The sequence below is a fragment of the Microcebus murinus genome, chromosome 17, assembly GCF_040939455.1.
Source record: "Microcebus murinus isolate Inina chromosome 17, M.murinus_Inina_mat1.0, whole genome shotgun sequence".
Classification (NCBI taxonomy): Eukaryota; Metazoa; Chordata; class Mammalia; order Primates; family Cheirogaleidae; genus Microcebus; species Microcebus murinus.
In genome coordinates this window covers 59,940,110-59,961,339 of record NC_134120.1, presented here as the reverse complement: position 1 = coordinate 59,961,339, position 21,230 = coordinate 59,940,110, and the positions used below count along the sequence as shown (strand labels likewise).

General features: G+C 47.7%; 1 protein-coding gene across 1 annotated transcript in view; it reads left to right on the top strand.

The window, feature by feature from the left end:
• Nucleotides 1–20,883, top strand: part of RASGEF1C (RasGEF domain family member 1C) — a 40,651-nt gene extending 19,768 nt beyond the window's left edge. The window contains 3 exon segments of the mRNA XM_075993754.1: nt 11,711–11,834; nt 20,322–20,394; nt 20,859–20,883. Coding sequence (XP_075849869.1) covers nt 11,711–11,834; nt 20,322–20,394; nt 20,859–20,883 — 222 coding nt within the window.
• Nucleotides 20,884–21,230: the final 347 nt, after the last annotated feature.

Genomic DNA, 21,230 nt, shown 5'->3' with positions numbered 1-21,230 from the left:
GAGTGCTCTTTGGCCGAAGGAAACCCTACAGAGACCCTCGTTCTGCCGCTCACAGAGTCGACGGTCTGGTGAGTAAATTTTTACATTGTCACCCCATCAAGATGGGCCATTCATTGTCTAAAGAGGCCGTTTTTTTTTTTTGTTTTTTTTTTTTTCTTTTACCTGAATAGTGGTCATTGTATAAAGAGGCCGTTTTTATTAAGGATCTTAAGGCCTCACTCAGAGAGAGAGAAATTAGAGTTAAGAAAAAAAGACTTAGTAAAGTTTTTTGTGTTCATTGATCGTGCTTGTCCTTGGTTTATTATTGGTGGACCTGAGATTCACCCACACAAATGGCAAAAAGTAGGTAAAGATTTAAACGATTTACTTCTAAATCAGGGCCCAGATGCCGTCCCTGTATCTGTTTTTTCCTACTGGGGACTAATCAGAGATATTGTTGAAGGGGCAGATTCAGACCCCAATAAAAAGCAGCTGCTCTCAGTAGCAGAATTCTGCCTCCGACCCGTGTTGCGGTCCGCTTCGAGAACGTCTTTAAAGACAGCCGAAGGGCCGGTTTCTCCTAATAATTTTAAGAGACCAACATGTCCTTCCCCTTGCCCCTCAGTTTGTATTAATATGCCCCCTCAGGACCCCTCAGCTGAGCTCCAGACATCTAGAGACGAGCCCCCGATCAGTAGGCCAGACACCAAGACCCTCTATCCTCCCTTGCCCGAGGGTACAGCCCCTCATGCATTCAATTACCCGGTATTCAAAAAACAACCCCTCCAAGAGTCCCTCGACCCCGCAGAAGAGGCAACCCTCAGAGAGGAAGCGGCCCAATATCACGATCCCAAATGGCCTCCTCCTTACACGCCCGAGATTTACGCACTTTCATTAATGCCTCCCCTTACAATGCCCTTGCTTTTGCGTGCCAAAGAAGACTTAAGTCAAAGGGTTACGCAATTAAAGGATGTCTTACAACTTCAAAAAGAGTTTGCACAGCTTTCCAAAGACTTGTCCTCCCCACCCCCTTTTCGCCCACAGGACTCTTTTGGCAGGGCAAGCCTCTTTTTTGGGTTCACCTATCGGCTTCCTCGCCTAAAGTCCTTCCCACCTACCCTTACTTAGTAGCTAAGATTATTCGCTTGGGGCGAGAAAACTCCCTTAAGCTCTTTAGAAAGAATCCAGATATCATAATACTCCCTTACAATGCTTCCCAAATTCGGTGGCTAATACAAAATGATGATAATTGGGCGGTTAACTGTACGTCTTTCCAGGGCAAACTAGATAATCATTACCCCCCTGATAAACTAATTCAGTTCCTCTATCAAACACCTGTAATATTTCCCAAAAAAACAAGAGTCTCCCCCGTTCCAGGAGCCGTCTTAGTCTTTACCGACGGCTCCTCCTCAGGCACCGCGGCCTATAGCATTAGTGGCCAGGTCCGCAGTTTTCCCACCGGGTTCTCCTCTGCTCAACTCGTTGAGTTAGCAGCCTTAGTCACAGTCTTCAAAAACGTAGATCAGTCGCCATTTAACTTGTATACTGATAGTTCTTATGTTGCTCATGCTGTCGCCACTTTGGAAACTATGCCTCATATTCGGCCCTCCAACAATACCACTCAAATGTTCCAGCAACTACAAGGACTCATTCACTCCCGTTCTGCGCCCTTTTTTATAGGCCATATTCGCGCCCACACTGGCCTTCCTGGGCCTCTAGTCGCTGGAAATAATCTTGTTGATCAGGCGACTCGCGTTGCAGGCGCTGTTCACAATATCACTGTTGATCCTGTCTGCGCTGCACTCCAGGCTCATAATTTACACCATCTCAAAGCCCATACCCTCAGGCTTAAATTCTCCATTACTAGAGAACAGGCCAGAGAAATCGTCCGCCAATGCAGGGCTTGTTTTACCCTTCTCCCTGAGCCACACCTAGGAGTCAACCCTCGCGGCCTGATCCCTGGGGAGCTCTGGCAGATGGATGTCACTCATTACCCCCCTTTCGGAAAGCTTAAATATGTACATGTCTCTATAGATACTTGCAGTGGATTTATCTTTGCTTCCCTACAAACAGGCGAGGCCACCCGCCACATTATTAGTCATATTATAGCCTGTCTCACCTCCCTCCCTCAGCCTAAAGTTATTAAGACTGACAATGGCCCGGGATATGTCAGCTCCAACTTCAAAAGTTTCTGTGCTCAGTTAGGCATTAAGAATGTTACAGGCATTCCATACAACCCTCAAGGTCAAGGTATTGCAGAGAGAGCTCATCAGACGTTAAAAAATACGCTCTCCAAACTACAATTGGGAGGAGGAATTTTGTACCCTTTGACAGGTAATTCCAAAACCCTGCTTAATCATGCCCTGTTCATTTTAAACTTTCTCACCTTTGACACTGCCGGTAAAACGGCCGCCGACCGCCTTTGGCACCCATCCACCACGGATACTTATGCACAGGCCTTATGGAAGGAGCCGCTTATAGGCAAATGGCTGGGGCCTGACCCTGTCCTCATATGGGGAAAAGGACATGCCTGCATCTACGATACCCAGGCAAAAAACGCCAGATGGCTACCAGAGAGAGCGATTAAGTTATATAACCCACCCAGGGAATCCCCTGAGAAAAATTCTTAATTCTGTTCTCTTCCAGAAATACAATGACTCCCCGAGAGAAGACGCTGACCCTCCTGTGCCTAGTTCTGGCCACGGTCAAGAACACCGCCGCAGCCAACATCCACCAGGTCTACAACTATACATGGCAAATAATTAATGAGGCAGGGGACGTTGCCAATTCCTCCTCGCACCTCTCCGCCACTACACCATAGAATCCACTAGAAGTCGACCTATTCGTGTTGGCCCTTGGAGCCCATGACTATTGGGGCACGCCCTCACATTTTGCACCACAGGTAAAACCCATTAACACGGGAGAACGAGACACCAGTTCTCGGCCAGGCTGTAGCTCTGGGGTTCGAAGGACCTATCTAACCATGGCCCCTATATATGTTTGCCCTGGGGCTCATCGAGACCGCTCTCTTGCTGAAGCATGTGGCTATGCCCCTGACTTCTTTTGTGCCTCCTGGGGCTGTGAGACTACGGGCGATACCTACTGGAGCCCCTCCTCCTCCTGGGACTGTATAACAGTCAAAAGAAAATTCCCTTCCCCATACCACCTCAACAGCGGTCCGGTCCCCTTTGAGAAAGAGTGTAGCAACCAATGGTGCAACCCCCTGTTAATTTCATTCACCGAAGCTAGAAAAAAAGGCTTCTTGGGACCAGTCCAGGGGATTTGAATGGGGGCTCAGACTTTACATATCTGGGAGAGATATTGGTCTCACATTTAAAATCAAGTTAATTAAAAGCCTCCCCAGAGGTCCTACGGTCGCATTAGGCCCTAATAACAACCTACACCCACCACGGCCTCGAGGTCCCTCCAGGGGCCTACCCTCCTCCCCAACTGTGTCCCCTCCTCTGCTCAGCACCTCCCTATACCAACCTACCCTGCCCGAGGGGCCCCCTTCCTCGGCAGAACTAATTCTCTCCTTAGTCAACGCCTCTGTCAGGACCATCTGAGAGGCCAATAATTCAGAATATCAGGAGTGTTGGGTATGCTACTCCCCCCGGCCTCCCTTCTATAAAGGCGTCGCTACTTTTGGTGAGCCATTATTTACTAATGACACCAGCAGACTCAGATGGGGTCTAGAGACCCATGATGGCCTGACGCTCAGCCAAGTCACAGGCCTAGGTCTTTGCCTTCTTAGCCCAAGAATGCTCCCTCCCGCACCCTTAGAAAAAATATGTAATCAGTCAATTACTGTCAACTCCACTTTTCAGTATATTCAGGCATCTAACACCTCTTATTTTGCTTGTTCCTCCGGCCTTACCCTGTATGTAGTGTCTGCAACGTTTCTTGAGCATAGAGAGTATTGTGTATTGGTCATGCTCTTTCCCAGACTCACTGTACATCCTGCTAATGAGTTACTTCAGTTTTGAGAGCGCGGCACCACAATGCCCCAGGTAAAGAGAGAGCCCATCACGGCCATAACACTCGCAGTTGTTCTAGGCCTTGGTGCCACAGGGGCTGGAACAGGCATAGCCTCTCTAGTCACCTCCAATCAGCAATACCTACAGCTCTCTGTAGCCATCGATAATGACCTCCGAGAGCTACAGCAAGGTCTAAAATATCTTAAGGAGTCCCTCGCTTCACTCTCTGAGGTAGTGTTACAAAATAGAAGAGGCTTAGATTTAGTGTTCCTCCAAGAGGGAGGTTTGTGCGCAGCACTCAAAGAAGAATGCTGCTTCTACGCAGACAAAACAGGCCTGGTAGAAGATAGTATTGAGAGAGTTAGACAAAGCCTTGAAAATAGAAAGAAACAGAGGGAACAAAGTGAGGCATGGTATCAAAATTGGTTTTCTACATCCCCCTGGCTATCCACATTGCTTCCCAGTGTCTTGGGGCTGTTTGTAGGTTTCTTGTTGCTTCTCACTTTTGGGCCTTGGGCATTCAAAAAACTAACCAACTTTGTCAAGTCGCAGGTAGACGCAGCCACACAAAAATCGGTCTCTGTGTTTTACCAACGGCTAGAACTAAGAGGCTCCAGAGAAGACCTCCATGAGGAGTCTCCCAACACACCCACTGAAGGTCTAAATTTCTCAGACCTTGCCGCAGGCATGGAACGCAGTTGGTTCCAAAGGCTGTGGAGACGCCCATGACAGGATTATCGCGATGCCCCGTACCAGGTGCACACCCCGCCAGCAGTGAGGTAACTCCATGACGGGAATATTGTAGGTCCATGCCCGGGGGCACACTTCATAATCAGAAGTGCCGGAGCTGGATGCCACCTACATAGCCTAAGACAGAGGCCTCACCGTCATTTCAATTGCCCGATCTTATATTTGGGGTGCTGGTCGCGGAAGCCCATCGCGTAGCCTAAGACAGGCTCTCCACCAACCTGTGTAAATCTCCCTCATATTAATAAAGATAGGGGGAGATGTTGGAGACTAAGACCCTCCACATTCCAACGACTTGTCCTGACTTGTCCTGACTTGTCCTACCCACGGAAAATAGCCTAAGACGGAAAATAGCCTAAGACGAAAATAGCACCCAGCCCCCCAGCTATAGTTCCGAGAAGAATGCATTCCATGACATGCTTGCTCCAGGGCATGCTACCTGCAATTGTTCCCAACCCCCTGCCAGGTTGGGGTTGAGTGATCCATCACAAACAGCTTTCGGTGCCATTGGGATGCTAATTGGGGCTGATTAGCCCACACCCAAGCCTCATCATCCCCCCACTCTATTTTTCTGTTTCTACTTCCTTGTTTTCTGTATATAAAACCTACTAAAAATCCAAGTGAAGTAGACCTTGACAACCCTTTGCTTGGTCTCGTTCCTTTCTCTCGCCCATCTCTTTCAGGCACGGTCCCCCTCGCCCCCGCGAGTAACAGAAGGTCCCTCGGGCCGGGACAGGAGAGCCCCAGCCCAGTGAGAAAGCCAGCCCCATAGGTGCACAGTGACAACTGTGACAGGCTGCACGGGGACCCCGTGCACCAGGCTCAGGGCAGGTCCTAACGGAGGGCCCTGAGTGGCAGGGGGAGGTTGTCAGGCAGAGGCTGGAATGGGCAGAAGGAAAGAAAGACACTTAACTGCTGTCAGCTCAAGTGCCCTCCTCCAGAAAGCCCCTCTACCGTCAGGCAGAGAGAGCCCACCTGTCTGGGTTCCCACAGGAAAGTGTGCTGGCCATTCCTTGCTCGGTCCCCACACTGGAGTCCCTGAGCTCCTCAGAAGCAAGGTCAGCTGGTCCAGTGTGTCCTGACCCACAAAGTGGGCCCACCCAGTGCAAGTGTTTCACGTGGCTATGGCTAGGCAGGCACTGGGCAGCAGTAGCACCCCTATGTGGGGCGCGGTGTCAACGCCATTACAAGTTGGCGCCTGTTTCCGGCTTTGCCTAGAGCAGCTAACAAGTTCAGCGCACGCATAATTGTCGGTTGCCCTGTGGCGCGAGAATGCAAACAAAGGGTCCTGATATGGGCTAATGCTTTGGTGGCTCGACAGTTGAGCGGCCTATCGCAGCTTAGGGGTTGTACTTCTGGGGTATATAGCGGCCTGCGCGCTGCCGGGCTGGGTCTTCCGCAGCATGCAAGTTTAAAGGGAACCCCATTAAAGCACGGTCAGAAGAACTCCTGTTGCCGCGTCTTCCTTGCTGGCGAGGCGGGCGCGACAAGTGGTGCCGAAACCCGGGACCTCGTGCAACTTTGAAGCACCAGCGGAGACGACCTCGACAGAGGTGAGTTCAGAACTGACGTGTGGGACGGCCAAAACTCCCCTGCTTCCAAAAAATGGGTAATATTCTGCTGCGGCGCTTTTTGTGGCCTATTATCATAAAATGCCTGTATGATGAGACTTCAGGCCCGCGCGTAGCAGCTAGCCAAAGTGCACTGAGTGACTTGCAAGACGCAAGCTCAGAGAGAAGCAGTAAGGGAAGTACCGCGGTAAAAGGTGGAAAAAAGGAATATAGAGCTCAAAAAAGGAAAATGCAGGGAGGGATAGCGCAGCCCGACCTGCAAAGGGAGAGAAAGAAGAAAAGGGAGAGAAAGAAATGTAAAAGTACCAGGAATAAAAATAACAAAGGAAAGGACAGGACAGAAGACAGAGGAGATAGCCTTTTTCTGTCAGAATTTAAAAAATTAAATATTTCTGAGGATGATTCCTCTTCTTCCTCTTCTCTTACTTCCTCAAGTTCAGGGGAGGAGGCGGGGGAGGAATTAGAAAAGAAAGAGGAACCGGTTTTTCTGGAAGCGGCAGGTTGTGAGCGGTACCGCCCACCTCCGCATGCCCCGCCTTGGGAAGGGCTGGGTTTTTCTTGGGGGCTGCTCGCCGCTGGGGATCCTCTGCCCATACCCTGGAATACAGAGGAGCCAGTGTGGGTACCTCAGTGGCCTTTACCCTCTGAAAAGTTACTTGCGGCCCATAATCTAGTGCAAGAGCAGCTTACTCTTGGGCATCTTGAACCCTCTCAATCTCCTTGGAATACCCCTATTTTTGTGATTAAGAAAAGGTCTGGTAAATGGAGACTGTTGCATGACCTTAGAGCAATTAATGCCCAGATGCAGCTTATGGGGCCTGTTCAAAGAGGACTGCCCCTTCTCTCAGCTTTGCCTAAACATTGGAGTCTAATTATCTTGGACATTAAGACTGTTTTTTCTCTATTCCCTTGCATCCACAAGATAAAAGCAGATTTGCATTCACGCTTCCTTCCATAAACCATGAGCAGCCTGATGCAAGATATCAATGGCAGGTTTTGCCTCAGGGCATGGCTAACAGTCCCACTATGTGCCAACTTTATGTGGCCTCAGCTATCCAGCCGGTTAGGCAGAAGTTTTCAAAGGTAAGAATTATACATTATATGGATGATATTCTCTTGTGTCATTGTGATAATGGCGTACTTCGCCAAGCTTATGCATCTCTCCAGGCTCACTTAAGGGAAAAGGGCTTGCTGGTCGCTCCAGAAAAGGTGCAAGAGGGAGAAGTAGGCGCGTTTCTTGGTAGTAGCATTCTCCCTGACAAAATTGTGCCTCAAAGACTGTCCATCCGAAGAGATGCCTTAAAAACATTAAATGATTTTCAAAAACTGCTAGGGGATATCAATTGGCTTCGACCTTTTTTATGTCTTACCACAGCAGAACTGAAGCCATTATTTCAGATTCTAGAGGGAGACTCACACATCACGTCTCCTAGAACTTTGACTCCTGAGGCCCTTAAGGCTCTTCATAAGGTAGAAGAAGCCATTCAAAAGGCGCAACTAGTGCGCATTCAACACCATGATCCTTTCTCCCTCTGTGTACTCCCTTCTCCTACGCTCCCTACGGCAGTGCTTTGGCAAGATGGTCCCCTTTTATGGGTGCATCCTCAAGCCTCTCCAGGAAAGGTGATTGGCCACTATCCTACCTGTGTAGCCGAGATAGCTTTAAAGGGTATTAGTTTAGCTGTGTCCCATTTTGGGCGTCACCCTGATAGCCTGATTTGTCCATATACTGCCAATCAGGTGAACACCTTATGTGCCACTCTTGATGCATGGGCCATATTGAGATGCACCTTCCCAGGGAGCATTGATAACCATTATCCCAGACATGCCTTGTTGCAGTTTGCAATGAGGAATGAGCTTATTTTCCCAAGAGTAACTTCACTGTTACCTTTGGTTGATGCCTTGGATGTGTATACCGATGGCTCTAAGACGGGTATTGGGAGCTATGTCATTCAGGACAAGGTGTATACCAAACAGTTTAACTATTCTTCTCCTCAGCTAGTAGAGTGTGCCGTAGTCGGTCTGGTTCTCAGTACCATCACTGAACCTATCAACATCATCTCAGACTCCTTTTATGTGGTCAACGCAGTTAAACAGTTAGAGAGCTCCTTTCACATTCTTGCCAAGAGTACAGTCTTTTCTGTATTTACAGAAATTAGGAATACTATTCAAAATAGGAAAAACCCATTTTCCATTCAGCATATCAGAGCTCATTCCTTGTTACCTGGACCTATGGCTGTGGGAAATGCTATGGCAGATCGCGCCACTCGCGCCCTCTGGGTGTCTGATGGCCACGCCGCCGCCATAGACTTTCATAAACTTTATCATGTGCCAGCTGAAACCTTACGACTTAAGTTCAACATCACACGTGCAGATGCTCGTGAGATTGTACTGCAATGTCCAAATTGTGCTCCTTATCGCACTGTTGTTCATACGGGCGTAAATCCTAGGGGTTTGCGTCCTCTACATATGTGGCAAATGGATGTAACTCACGTCCCATCCTTTGGGAAGCTTCAATATGTTCACGTGTCTGTTGACACGTGCTCAGGCGTCCTTCATGCCACGCCTCTGGCTGGAGAAAAGGCAAGTTACGTTATCATTCACTGCCTAGAAGCTTGGGCAGCCTGGGGCAAGCCCCGGGCTATTAAGACAGATAATGGCCCGGCTTATACCTCAAAATCTTTTCAGCAGTTTTGCACTCGCTTGGGTGTGGAGCACCATACAACCCTCAAGCGCAAGGCATCGTGGAACGTGCTCACGGCACGCTCAAAATGTACTTACAAAAACAAAAAGGGGGAGATGCCCTACAGCTAGGGCTATCACCCAAAGGACGCCTCTCCTTTGCTCTCTTTACTTTAAATTTTTTAAATTTAGATGTCAAGGGACGTTCGGCAGCAGACAGGCATGTCACGCCTGCTCCGCCACAGAAAGAATTAGTGAAGTGGAAAGATGTGTTGTCTAATCTATGGAAAGGCCCGGATCCAGTGTTAATGAGATCCAGGGGAGCTATTTGTATTTTTCCACAGGACCAGGACAATCCCATCTGGGTGCCCACGCGGCTGACCAGAACGGTGCAGCAGCCTCCAGAGCAGCATGGGGACCCAGTGGCTACTCCTCCTGACGACAGCATAGATGATCGCGAGGATGGCAGCGGAGCCACGCTGGAGGATCCTGTCAGTGCTTCCTCTGCCGATGCCTGTGACACATAACTCACCAATTTTCCCTCGCTTCTTTTCTACTAATGTTTCCTTGGGCACTGCGTACATGCCGTTGGACACGCAGAGTAGTAAACTGGAGGAAAATAGATCCTTCTCCTTGAAGGGGACTTTGTGTTTTGTGTGGGTTTAACGGAAGCTGCACAGACTTGGCCCCCCTGTCCATTGGTGGCTGGGGGTATGGCAAGGAATGCTAGTTTCGCATGGAATCTTAGCGACTCTTTTAAAGGTTCTGTGAGGGTGATTGCGAGAGGGCAAAATGCGACCTTTGCCCCTATACTTGTCTGTGTTTGGCCCCCGTTTATCTGGGTGGTATCCACGGAAAAACCCTCTGGTACACATGTGAACTGTTCCTCTAATACGTGCAATTATACATTGTGTTGGAATGCCATGTCTCACCCCTCTGCCATTGTTACCTGCTTGCCTAGATACATTCCTGTTCCTGTTGAAGCTCTTAGCTCTATGACTTTGTTTCAGTCTTGCAGCCACGGACCATGTGGTATTGGCACAGACATTTGCTGCGCTTGAACTGAGACAGTCTGCACAGGTGTGGTTGACCATGCTAAAAGGTTAGCCTAGTTTTGGGTTGCACCCGCTCCTACCCCCAGGTATTTTAGCAGACATGGCCTTTGCACTCTGAGGGGTCTCTCCCATTGCACCAAATAAGGCATGTCTCCTATCCCACAGCCAGCCTTTGCACACCTCCGAGTTGTGCTCATTGCACGAGGATAGGTGGTTGCTGGTGAAAGTGAGGCTCTGCAACCTTGATCGCACGGTCGAAGGACGGTGCTGAACGGTTGCTCAGCTCTCATTAAATTAATAAAACAGGGGGAGATGTGGGGCGCGGTGTCAACGCCATTACAAGTTGGCGCCTGTTTCCGGCTTTGCCTAGAGCAGCTAACAAGTTCAGCGCACGCATAATTGTCGGTTGCCCTGTGGCGCGAGAATGCAAACAAAGGGTCCTGATATGGGCTAATGCTTTGGTGGCTCGACAGTTGAGCGGCCTATCGCAGCTTAGGGGTTGTACTTCTGGGGTATATAGCGGCCTGCGCGCTGCCGGGCTGGGTCTTCCGCAGCATGCAAGTTTAAAGGGAACCCCATTAAAGCACGGTCAGAAGAACTCCTGTTGCCGCGTCTTCCTTGCTGGCGAGGCGGGCGCGACACCCCTAATCTGCGTGATGGAGGGGTGCTGCCCTCAGCAGGGACACAGGTAGATGTGAAGCCCCACCCAGCCTCCCACTCCAAAGGGCAGTAAGTCATGGGCCAGTCACTTGCTGCTCTGAGCCTCAGTCTCTCTCACTGTAAAATGGGGCTCCAACCCTAGCCACACAGAGGGGCTATGAAAAGTAGATATGCAGTGTGGCCCACCCAGGGCTCGGTGGACGGGGACCACAGCACATGCCTGGGTCCTTTGGCTTGGAGCTGCCCCTGCATGGACTTCCCAGTAGACCATCTCATGCTGCCCTGGGGCCTGGTTACCCCCAACAGCCAGCAGAGCTGGGGGAAGTGCAGTCCAGCAGGTGGTCCCAGGCTGCTGCATGCCCAGGTCAGCCCAGGCTGGAGGTGACGCAGAGGAGACGAGGCTTAAGCAAGACTATGGGGGCCTGAGGGGCCTGGGCGATTCCTCCACAGGTGACACCAGTACACAGCCAGGTGTGGGAAACCCCATCTTTTGTCCTTCCTGAATTGCTTCTCAGAGCAGAGTCCAGGGGTGGGTAAGGTTGCAAGGTGCTCGTGTGGCCCTGGCCTCGGGGAACGGCAGTAGGGACTAGACCTAGTTGCCAGGGCAGATCAGGGGATGCCACGGAACAGGGCTCCCTACCAAGCACAACTGTGCTGTTATTTATTTCAATCCTTCTTAAAGTTAGCACACTATTTAAAAATTTAAAAATATATTTACATTATATGTAAGAGAATTTACTTGCATCTTATTTAAATGCATTTATTTAAATGTATTTGCATTATTCTCTAGATAAATACATATCACTTGCCATAAATAGTGGATAACCACAAAAATAAATGCAACAAAAATAAAATATTCACTCTTGCTAGAGAAGGCTGTGGGCAGAGGCTGCTCCCTCCCTCACTAACTGCCTGCCTTCCTCCCCAGTCCCTGAAATCCCTGCTGGTTGAGAGAGCCTTTGCTGTGGCCAGCCGCTCACTGTCACAGGGACCTCCAGGACTGGGGTGCCTCCATTCTGTGTCTTCGTGACCCTGACAGAAGTTTCTGGAGCTAGCCAAGCAGGTTGGAGAATTTATCACATGGAAACAAGCGGAGCATCCCTTCTAGCAAGACCCCAGCACCACCCACTACCTGTACACTGCCCCCATCTTCAGCGAGGACGGTAAGGTGACCCCACAGCTTCCCTGCCCCCTGGGCCATGGGACTCTTGGGTGGCCTCCTAGTCACCATTCATGGCCTCCTGCTCTGAATAAGGATGCCCCATGCCCACCTGTGCTGGCTCTGGCAGGGACCAGAGGAGGCTGCTTCCCCCTGGCTGGCCCACTGCCACCCTAGGAGCATAGGATGGGCCTGAAGAGCTTTGAGCTGGCACCTCAAGAACGCCTGGGGCCAGGTTCCTCCTTGGACACATTTGGACACTGTTGGGCATTGCCAATCTGGGCCATCTGTCTGTAAGGTGGGGGGAGGGGGTTTGATGATACCACCCTCCAGGGCTCACACTGGGGATGGCCATGCCCTGGGCTGTGCTGGTGTGTAATATGCACTGGCATGAGGTGGGGCCTCTTTTCTCCAATGTGCTGTCATTTCTGTCTCTGCCAGTAAACAAGCATTCCCACATGATCATTTGTCATACAGATTTGTTTGTAAATGTGCTGAGTAGGCAGATGCCAGGATCCATCTCCCTCTTTTAGGAAGCAGAAGTGGTAGGGAAGCAAGTGGCCACTGGGCTTGAGCTGACCATCCCTGTGGGCAGAGTGGCCCATGGGCAGCTGCTCTCACCCAGGGAGGCCCCACTCAGCACATAGGAGGCCTGGCTCCTCACCACAGCAAGCATATTACACAGTGACCCACACCCAAAGGCTGCCAACAAAAAAAAAAAAGAAAAAGAAAAAGAAATTAAGGAGAGGGATTTTTTAATTATTATACTTTTGAATTGTTTCAACTTTGCCATTTTATTTTTTATATTTTGGAGCCAGGAACTTTTTGGAGGGGGTTTCACCCATATCTGTACCCCACAAGAAGCTCAGCCACTGATGAATAAACCCACCTGAGTTGCTCCCACCCCATTGAGCTGTGTGACCCCAGGCAGGCCTCACCCCCTCTAAGCCTCCCATGCCGCATCTGGAAAGTGGGTGATGAGAGAATCTCCTCCCAGGGCATCGTGAGAGTCACTCGTGTTGACAGAGGCGAAGCCTGCAATCCATGCTAGCATATTAGTTTGGTGTTATAACAGATGACACAAATCTGACAGCTCAAAACAACACAGATTTATCCTGGAATAGATCTGTAGGTTAGAGGTCAGAAATCAGTTTTGCTGGGCTAAAATCAAGGTGTCAGCAGGGCTGGTTTCTTCTGCAGGCTATGAGGGGAGAATCCACTTCCTGGCCTTTCTGAACTTCCAGTGGCCACCTGTATTCCTGGGCTAGTAGCCTCTTTCTCCATCTTCAGAGTGGATCACTCCGATCTCTGCTTCCATCATCACATAACCTTCCCTCTGCTATAGTCAAATCTCCCTCTGTATTCCTTTTATAAGGATACTTGTGATTGCATTTAGGGACCACCCAGATAATCCAGGATAATCTCCCCAGCTCCAGATCCTTAAGTTAGTCACATTTGCTGAGTCCCTTTTGCCACAGAAGGTAACTTTCAAAGGTCCTGGGGATGAGGACCTGGGTCTCTCTGGGGGCCATTGTTCAACCTACTATAGTAGGTATTATGATGACTGTTGTCATTAGCCAATGAGCTCTTCATGGAAATTGGGCAATAATATGTGTCAAAGACACATGAGGAGAGGGACGTGGGAGTCTCATGGCAGGGAGATGAGGGAAGGGGGACATTTCATTCCCTCCTTCAGTTAATAGTGTTTCTTGAGAGCCTGATATGTGCCAGGCAGCAACTCAGTAGCGAGATGCGACAAAACCGAGGCCCTTCTAGGGGTACATTAGAGAGGAACAGCTCCCATTTTGACCTTATCTTCCTCCTCTCCCTCCTCCCACCTAGAAAAGTGGAGGGAAGCTAGATAAGAGACCTGAGATATATTGAGCTCCAACAGGGTTGGTCACAGCTCCTGACAGAAGCTTGGTCCTGACCTCAGCTCCAGGCCTTCCCTGACGGGGCCTCCCTGGCAATCAGTCAGCCTTGAGTCTCCTTGAAGCAAATGAAAAGATAGAAAGTCTCACCAAAGAAACAGAAGACATAAGGAAGAGCTAATGGAAGTGTTAGAACTAAAAAGTATAATAATTGAAATAGAAAACTGAGTGACTGGGCTCAACAGCAAAATGATAGGACAGAGGAAAGAGTCAGTGAATTGGAAGCTAGAATGATAAACATTATGCAATCTAAACAACAGAGAGAAAATGGACTGGAACAGAGCCTCATCTGTGTGATTATAACAAAAGATCTCACACTCATGTCATCAGAGTTTGAGGAGGAGAGGAGAAAGAGGGCAGAGTTGAAAAAGTACTCGAAGAAATAATGGCTGGAAAGTTCCCACAATTGGAAAAAACATAAACCTATAAATTTAAGAAGCTGAGTGATCCTAAACAGGAAAACCCAAAGAAACCCATACCAAGACATATTATAGTCAAACTTCTGAAAACTAAAGAAAAAGAAACAAATCTTGAAAGCATTAATAGAGAAATGACACTTTACCTATGGGGGCAAAATAATTAGAATGATGTCATATTTGTCATCAGAAACCATGGAAGCCAGAAGACAGTGACACATTTTTTAATTGCTGAAAGAAAAGAACTGTCAACCCAGAATCTTACGTTCCATGAAACCATCATTCAGAAACTTACTATACGTAAATCAAAATGGAATTCTAAAAGCTGTTCAGGTAACCCACAGGAAGACAAGAAAAATAAAACAGAGAAACAAAACACAGAACAAACAAAAAATAAAAATAAATAAATAGAATGGCAGGCTTAAGCCCTACCATATCAGTAATTACATTAAATGTAAATGGCCTAAATATACCAAGTAAAAGACAAATTGACAGAGTGGATTTTCAAAAAAACTCACCTCAAATGTAATCATATAGATGTGTCATAGAATGGGATGAAAAAGATATAGCATGCTAAGATTAATCAAGTGAAAGCAGTGTTTATTTATTAACATAAATAAAATCTACTTCAAAAGAAAGAAAATTACCAGAGACAGAGAAGAACATTATATAATTATAGGATCAGTTCCCCAAGAAGACATAACATATGATATGTATCCATCAAACAACAGAGCTGCAAATGGTGAAGAAAAAGCTGATCAAACTGAAAAGGGAAATAACAAATCCACAATTATAGTCAGAGATTTCAATACCCGACTCTCAACATTTGATAGAACTAGATAGAAAATCAGCCAACATGAAGACTTCAACAATACCATCAAACAACAGGATATAATCAACATTTACAAAACTACAGCAGAGCTCACATTTTTTCCAATTTTCCACAGAATATGTACCAAGGTATACCATATCCTGAGCCATAAAACAAACTGCAACAAATGTAAAGTAATTGAAATCATACAGAGTGTGTTCTCCGACCACAAGGGAATCAAATTAGAAATCAGTAATGTAAGATAACAGGAAAATCTCTGAACACTTAGAAACTAAATGACACACTTCTAAATAATCCATGGTTCAAAGAGTCTCAAGGAAAATGAAACATAATGGAACTGAATAAAAAAATACAATCAAAATTTGCAGGTCACAGCTAAAGCAGGACTGAGAGGAAATTTGTAGCACTAAATATACACATTAGAAAAAATAAAATTTCAAATCAATAATGTAAGTTCCCACCTCAAAAATCTAGAAAAAGAGGAGCAAATTAAATCCAAAGTCAGAAGAAAGAAGGAAATAAGAGCTGGTAAGAGCAAAAATCAATGAAACTGTAAACAGGAAAAAAATAAAATTAACCAAAGGGTTTTTTCTTTGACAAGAACAATAAAATTGCCATCCCCTAGCAAAGAATTTTTTTGACAAAAAAAGAGAAGACATAACTAATGCAATAGTCCTCCTTTTACCAGTTTCACTGTCCATGATTTTAGTTACCTGTGGTTAACCATGGTCCCAAAGTATTAAATGGAAAATTCCAGAAATGACTCATAAGGTTTGTTGTGGTTTTTTGTTTTGTTTTTTGAGACAGAGTCTCACTTTGTTGCCTGGGCTAGAGTGAGTGCTCTGGCGTCAGCCTAGCTCACAGCAACCTCAAACTCCTGGGCTCAGGCGATCCTCCTGCCTCAGCCTCCCCAGTAGCTGGGACTACAGGCATGTGCCACCATGCCCGGCTAATTTTTTGTATATATATATTTTTTTAGTTGTCCAATTAATTTCTTTCTATTTTTAGTAGAGACGGGGTCTCGCTCTTGCTCAGGTTGGTTTTGAACTCCTGACCTCGAGCAATCCGCCCGCCTCGGCCTCCCAGAGTGCTAGGATGGCAGGCGTGAGCCACCTCGCCCGGCCTGTTGTGCTTTTTTGAGACAGTGTTTCACTTTGTTGTCTGGGCTAGAGTGCAGTGGCATCATCATAGCTCACTGCAACCTCAAACACCTGGGCTCAGGAGATCCTCCGGCCTCAGCCTCCCGAGTCGTTGGGTCTGCAGGCACGTGCCACCACGCCCGGCTAATTACAACTCTAAGTTTTAAATTGCACAGGATTCTGAACTTCACGATGAGATCTTACGTCACTCTGCTGTGTCCCGCCAGGACCTGGCCATCCCTTATCCAGCACCTGCACGCTGATACGCCTCCTATTAGTCACCTAGCAGCTATCTTGGTCATCAGATCAACCGCCTCAGTATTGTAGTGCTTGTGTTCAAGTAACTCTTATTTTACTTAGCAGTGGCCCCAAAGCACAAGAGTAGTGATGCTGGCAATTTAGATATTCCAAAGAGAAGCTCTGTAAAGTCCTTCCTTTAAGTGAAAAGGTGAAAGTCCTTGACTTAAGGGGAAAGAAAAAAAATCTTATGTGGAGGTTATTAAGATCTATGATAACAGACCTATCCATGGAATTGAGAAGAAGAAAAAACAAATTCAGGCTAGTTTTGCTGTTGCACCTCAAACTGTAAAAGATAAGTTCTTAGCTGAGATGGAAGCATCATTAAAAGCCAGCGTATATGGGGTTGAGTACTATCCTGTGTCCGGCATCCACTGGGGGTCTTGGAATGTATCCCCTGCAGGACAGAGGGACCTTCTGTGTCAGGAATAAAACAAGGGATATCATTAAAGACTCTGCAGACATCGAAAAGATAGTACCACAAACAGCTCTTCACACATAAATTTGACAATTTAGATAAAATGAATCAATTCCTCGAAAAATATAAACCAACTACAATTTGTCATAAAATAGATAATTTGAATAGCCCTATACCTTATTAAAGAAGTTGAATTTGAAATTTTAAAACTCCCAAAGATGAAATTTGAAAACTTCAGGCCCAGTTGATTACACTGGAAACTTCTACCACATTTAAAGAATTAATACCAATTCTTTACAATCTCTTCCAGAAAGTAGAAGAGGAGGGAACTTTTCAATTTATTTTATGAAGCCAGTTGTCTTAGTCAGTTTGAGCCACTATAACAAAATACCTTAGACTGGGTAATTATAAACAACAGAAATTTGTTTCTCACAGTTCTGGAGACCAGAAGACCAAGATCAAGGCACCAACAGATTTGGTGTCTGGTAAGGACTGCTTTCTGCTTCCAAAATGGAGCTTTCATGCTGTACCCTCCCATGAGGGGAGGACAAATGCTACGTCTTTCTGTGGCAGAAAAAGCAAAAGAAGGGCCAAACTTGCTCCCTCCAGCCCTTTTATAAGAGCACTAATTCCATCTGTGAGGGTAGGACCCTCATAGCCTAATCAGCTACTGTGGCATTGGGAACTAAGTTTCAACATGAATTTTGGAGAAGATAAAACCATTCAGACCATAGCACCAGTTTGCCCTGAAACTAAAACCAAAGATAGTGAAAAAAAGAAAAAAGAAAGAAAATACAATACATAGGTGTAAACAAAACATATATAGGACATATAGGACGTGCACACCAAAAACTGCATAATGCCGATGAAAGAAGTCAAAGAAGATATAAATAAATGAAAGACATGGAGTTCATGACCTGGAAGACTAACACAGCAGATTTCAGTTCGATTCCCAGAGCTTAAGTACAGGTTTAATGTAATTCCTATCAAAATCCCAGCAAGATGTTTTGTGAGGTGTAGACAAGATGATCCTAAAATTTATAGGGAGGGCCAGGCGCGGTGGCTCACGCCTGCAATCCTAGCACTCTGGGAGGCCAAGGTGGGCGAATTGCTCAAGGTCAGGAGTTGGAAACCAGCCTGAGCAAGAGCAAGACCCTGTCTCTACTATAAATAGAAAGAAATTAATTGGCCAAGTAATATATATATATATATATATATATATATATATATATATATATATAAAATTAGCCAGGGCCGGGCGCGGTGGCTCACGCTTGTAATCCTAGCACTCTGGGAGGCCGAGGCGGGCGGATTGCTTAAGGTCAGGAGTTCAAAACCAGCCTGAGCGAGACCCCGTCTCTACTATAAAAATAGAAAGAAATTAATTGGCCAACTAATATATATATATATATATATATAAATTAGCCGGGCATGGTGGCGCGTGCCTGTAGTCCCAGCTACTCGGGAGGCTGAGGCAGTAGGATTGCTTGAGCCCAGGAGTTTGAGGTTGCTGTGAGCCAGGCTGATGCCACGGCACTCACTCTAGCCTGGGCAACAAAGCAAGACTCTGTCTCAATCAATCAATCAATAAATAAATAAATAAATAAAATTTATAGGGAAAGGCAAAGAACTAGAACAGCTGAAATAATTTGGAAAAAGAGGTTTAGTGGGCGGAGTCCATCTACCTGCTGGTAAGGCTGATATCGCATAGCGTAGCATTCCAGACAGGGCAGTACTGGGGGAGGGATGACACATGGTGGCTCACCGGGACAGAATGGAAGACCCAGAAAGGGACCCACACAAACACACCAGGTGACTTTTGACCAAAGTGCATAAGCAATTTAATGGAGGAAGGATGGCCTTTCCACAAATGGTGCTGGAGCATTTGGCCATCCAAAGACCAAAAACTAAGCCTTGATCTAGGTCTTACACCTTACACAAATAATTAACTCACAAGGGATCACAGACTTAAGTGCAAAATGTAAACCTATAAGGCCGGGCGCTGTGGCTCACGCCTGTAATCCTAGCTCTTGGGAGGCCGAGGCGGGCGGATTGCTCAAGGTCAGGAGTTCAAAACCAGCCTGAGCAAGAGTGAGACCCCGTCTCTACTATAAATACAAAGAAATTAATTGGCCAACTGATATATATATAAAAAATTAGCCGGGCATGGTGGCGCATGCCTGTAGTCCCAGCTACCGGGGAGGCTGAGGCAGAAGGATCACTCGAGCCCAGGAGTTTGAGGTTGCTGTGAGCTAGGCTGACGCCACGGCACTCACTCTAGCCTGGGCAACAAAGTGAGACTCTGTCTCAAAAAAAAAAAAAAAAAAAAATGTAAACCTATACAACTTTTAGGGAGACAATCTATGGGACATAGAGCTAGACAAAGAGTTTCTTATAACAGTAAATATGCAACTATTATATGACCCCACAATTGCATGCATTTTTATTTATTCTAGAGAAATGAATACTCATGTTCACACAAAAACCAAAACCTGCACACCAATGTTTATAGCAGCTTTTTTGTTATGGCCAAAGACTAGAAACAACCCTGTCCTTCAGTGGATGAATGATTAGCCAAACCGTGGCACGGTCACACCACACACCGTTCACTGCTGATGCCCGCCGCAGCATGGGGCAGCTCCAGAGAGCCACTCTGGCTGAAAAGAGCCAACCCCGAAAGGTTGCATTTATACAACTTCCTTAAAAGTATAAAATACAGAAATGGAGAACAGATTGGTGGCTGCCAGGGCTTAGGAAAGGGGTGGGTGTGGGAGGGAGTGGGCGTGTCTATAAAAGGGCAGAGGAGGGTGCCCAGGCTGGCAGGGGCCCTTGGCGGGATGGAGGTGCTGGGCTTCGAGCCTGGGGGGTGAGCGCCGCCTGGCTGCAGAGCGCACGGGCTGTACTTGCTGTGGTTTTGTCGGTGGTTCCTCTGGGGAAACCAGTGAAGGTCCACAGGATCTCTGTGTTATTTCTTACAACTGCACATGAATCAATAATTATCTCCAGGCCGGGCGCGGTGGCTCACGCCTGTAATCCTAGCTTTCTGGGAGGCCGAGGCGGGCGGATTGCTCGAGGTCAGAGTTCAAAACCAGCCTGAGCAAGAGCGAGACCCCGTCTCTACTATAAATAGAAAGAAATTAATTGGCCAACTAATATATATAGAAAAAATTAGCCGGGCATGGTGGCGCATGTCTGTAGTCCCTGCTACTCGGGAGGCTGAGGCAGGAGGATTGCTTGAGCCCAGGAGTTTGAGGTTGCTGTGAGCGAGGCTGACGCCACGGCACTCACTCCAGCCTGGGCAACAAAATGAGACTCTGTCTCAAAAAATAATAATAATAATAATAATTATCTCCAAATGAAAGTTTAAACTAAATACAGAAAGGAGGTCAGGCCCTGGGTGTAGAACAGGTTATTATCATCAACCATAATTGCATAATTTCACTTTGTTTTCTGTCTAGGTCTTTATTTGGCTTCTTATGAAAGTGAGAGCCCAGAGAACCAAACAGAAAAAGAGAGATGGAAATCTCTAAGGTGAGTCTTCGTGCCAAGGCAGGTCTAGGGGCTGCGGGGCCAGGACAGAGCTGAGGGGTTTCAGAAAGACCTGCCTCCTGGGAGCCTGGAGCCCATGTGGACGGGGCAGGACCAAGCCAAGGTCGCGGGGGTGGGGGGACTCGTGTGCTGGGGTGGGAGAGGAGACTGAGCCCACGGCCCCCACAGCTGGAGGTCCCAGGGCTAAGAACTCCCAGTCCAAATTGTTATGCCACAGTGAGACACACACACACCTGCTTGTCCAGCACGTTGACACAGCCCAGGGGAGGCTGGAAATGTTCCCTCGAGGTGGGTCCTGAGGGCTGAGCTCCAGGGCTGGTGGCAGGCCCTGGGACGGGAGGCTGCCTGGCTCCGCGCGCAGAGCAGGTGGCCTGTGTCAGGCGAGCAGCCAACCGCAGGGCAGCAGGCACCGGGCTCTCACCACGCTCCCGAGCTTAAATCTGCAGATCTTCTATTCTGGGGAAGACCTGAGAAGCGCGGAGCTGAAGGAGAGGAAGATGAGGAGGCGGCAGAAGCCGGCTGCAACCCTGCCCAGATGGCGCCGCGGGCAGAGGCGGAGGCAGAGCCTCCTTACTTTGCAAACCTTGACTCGTGGCCTGATACCTGCCACAGTGGCCGCATGGGCACAGGAGACCTTTTGTGGGACCTCAGCCTTGGCAGGGCCCAGGGCATCCAGCTGCCTCGGGGACGCCCTGCCTTCAGGACCATGGGAGTCATGTTGCTGGTCAGTCTGTCTGTCCTCAGTGAGGACATGGCACTGCCCCAAGGACCAGGCAACTACAGGCTTATGCTCTCACTAAGTGACGTGTGCCTCTTTG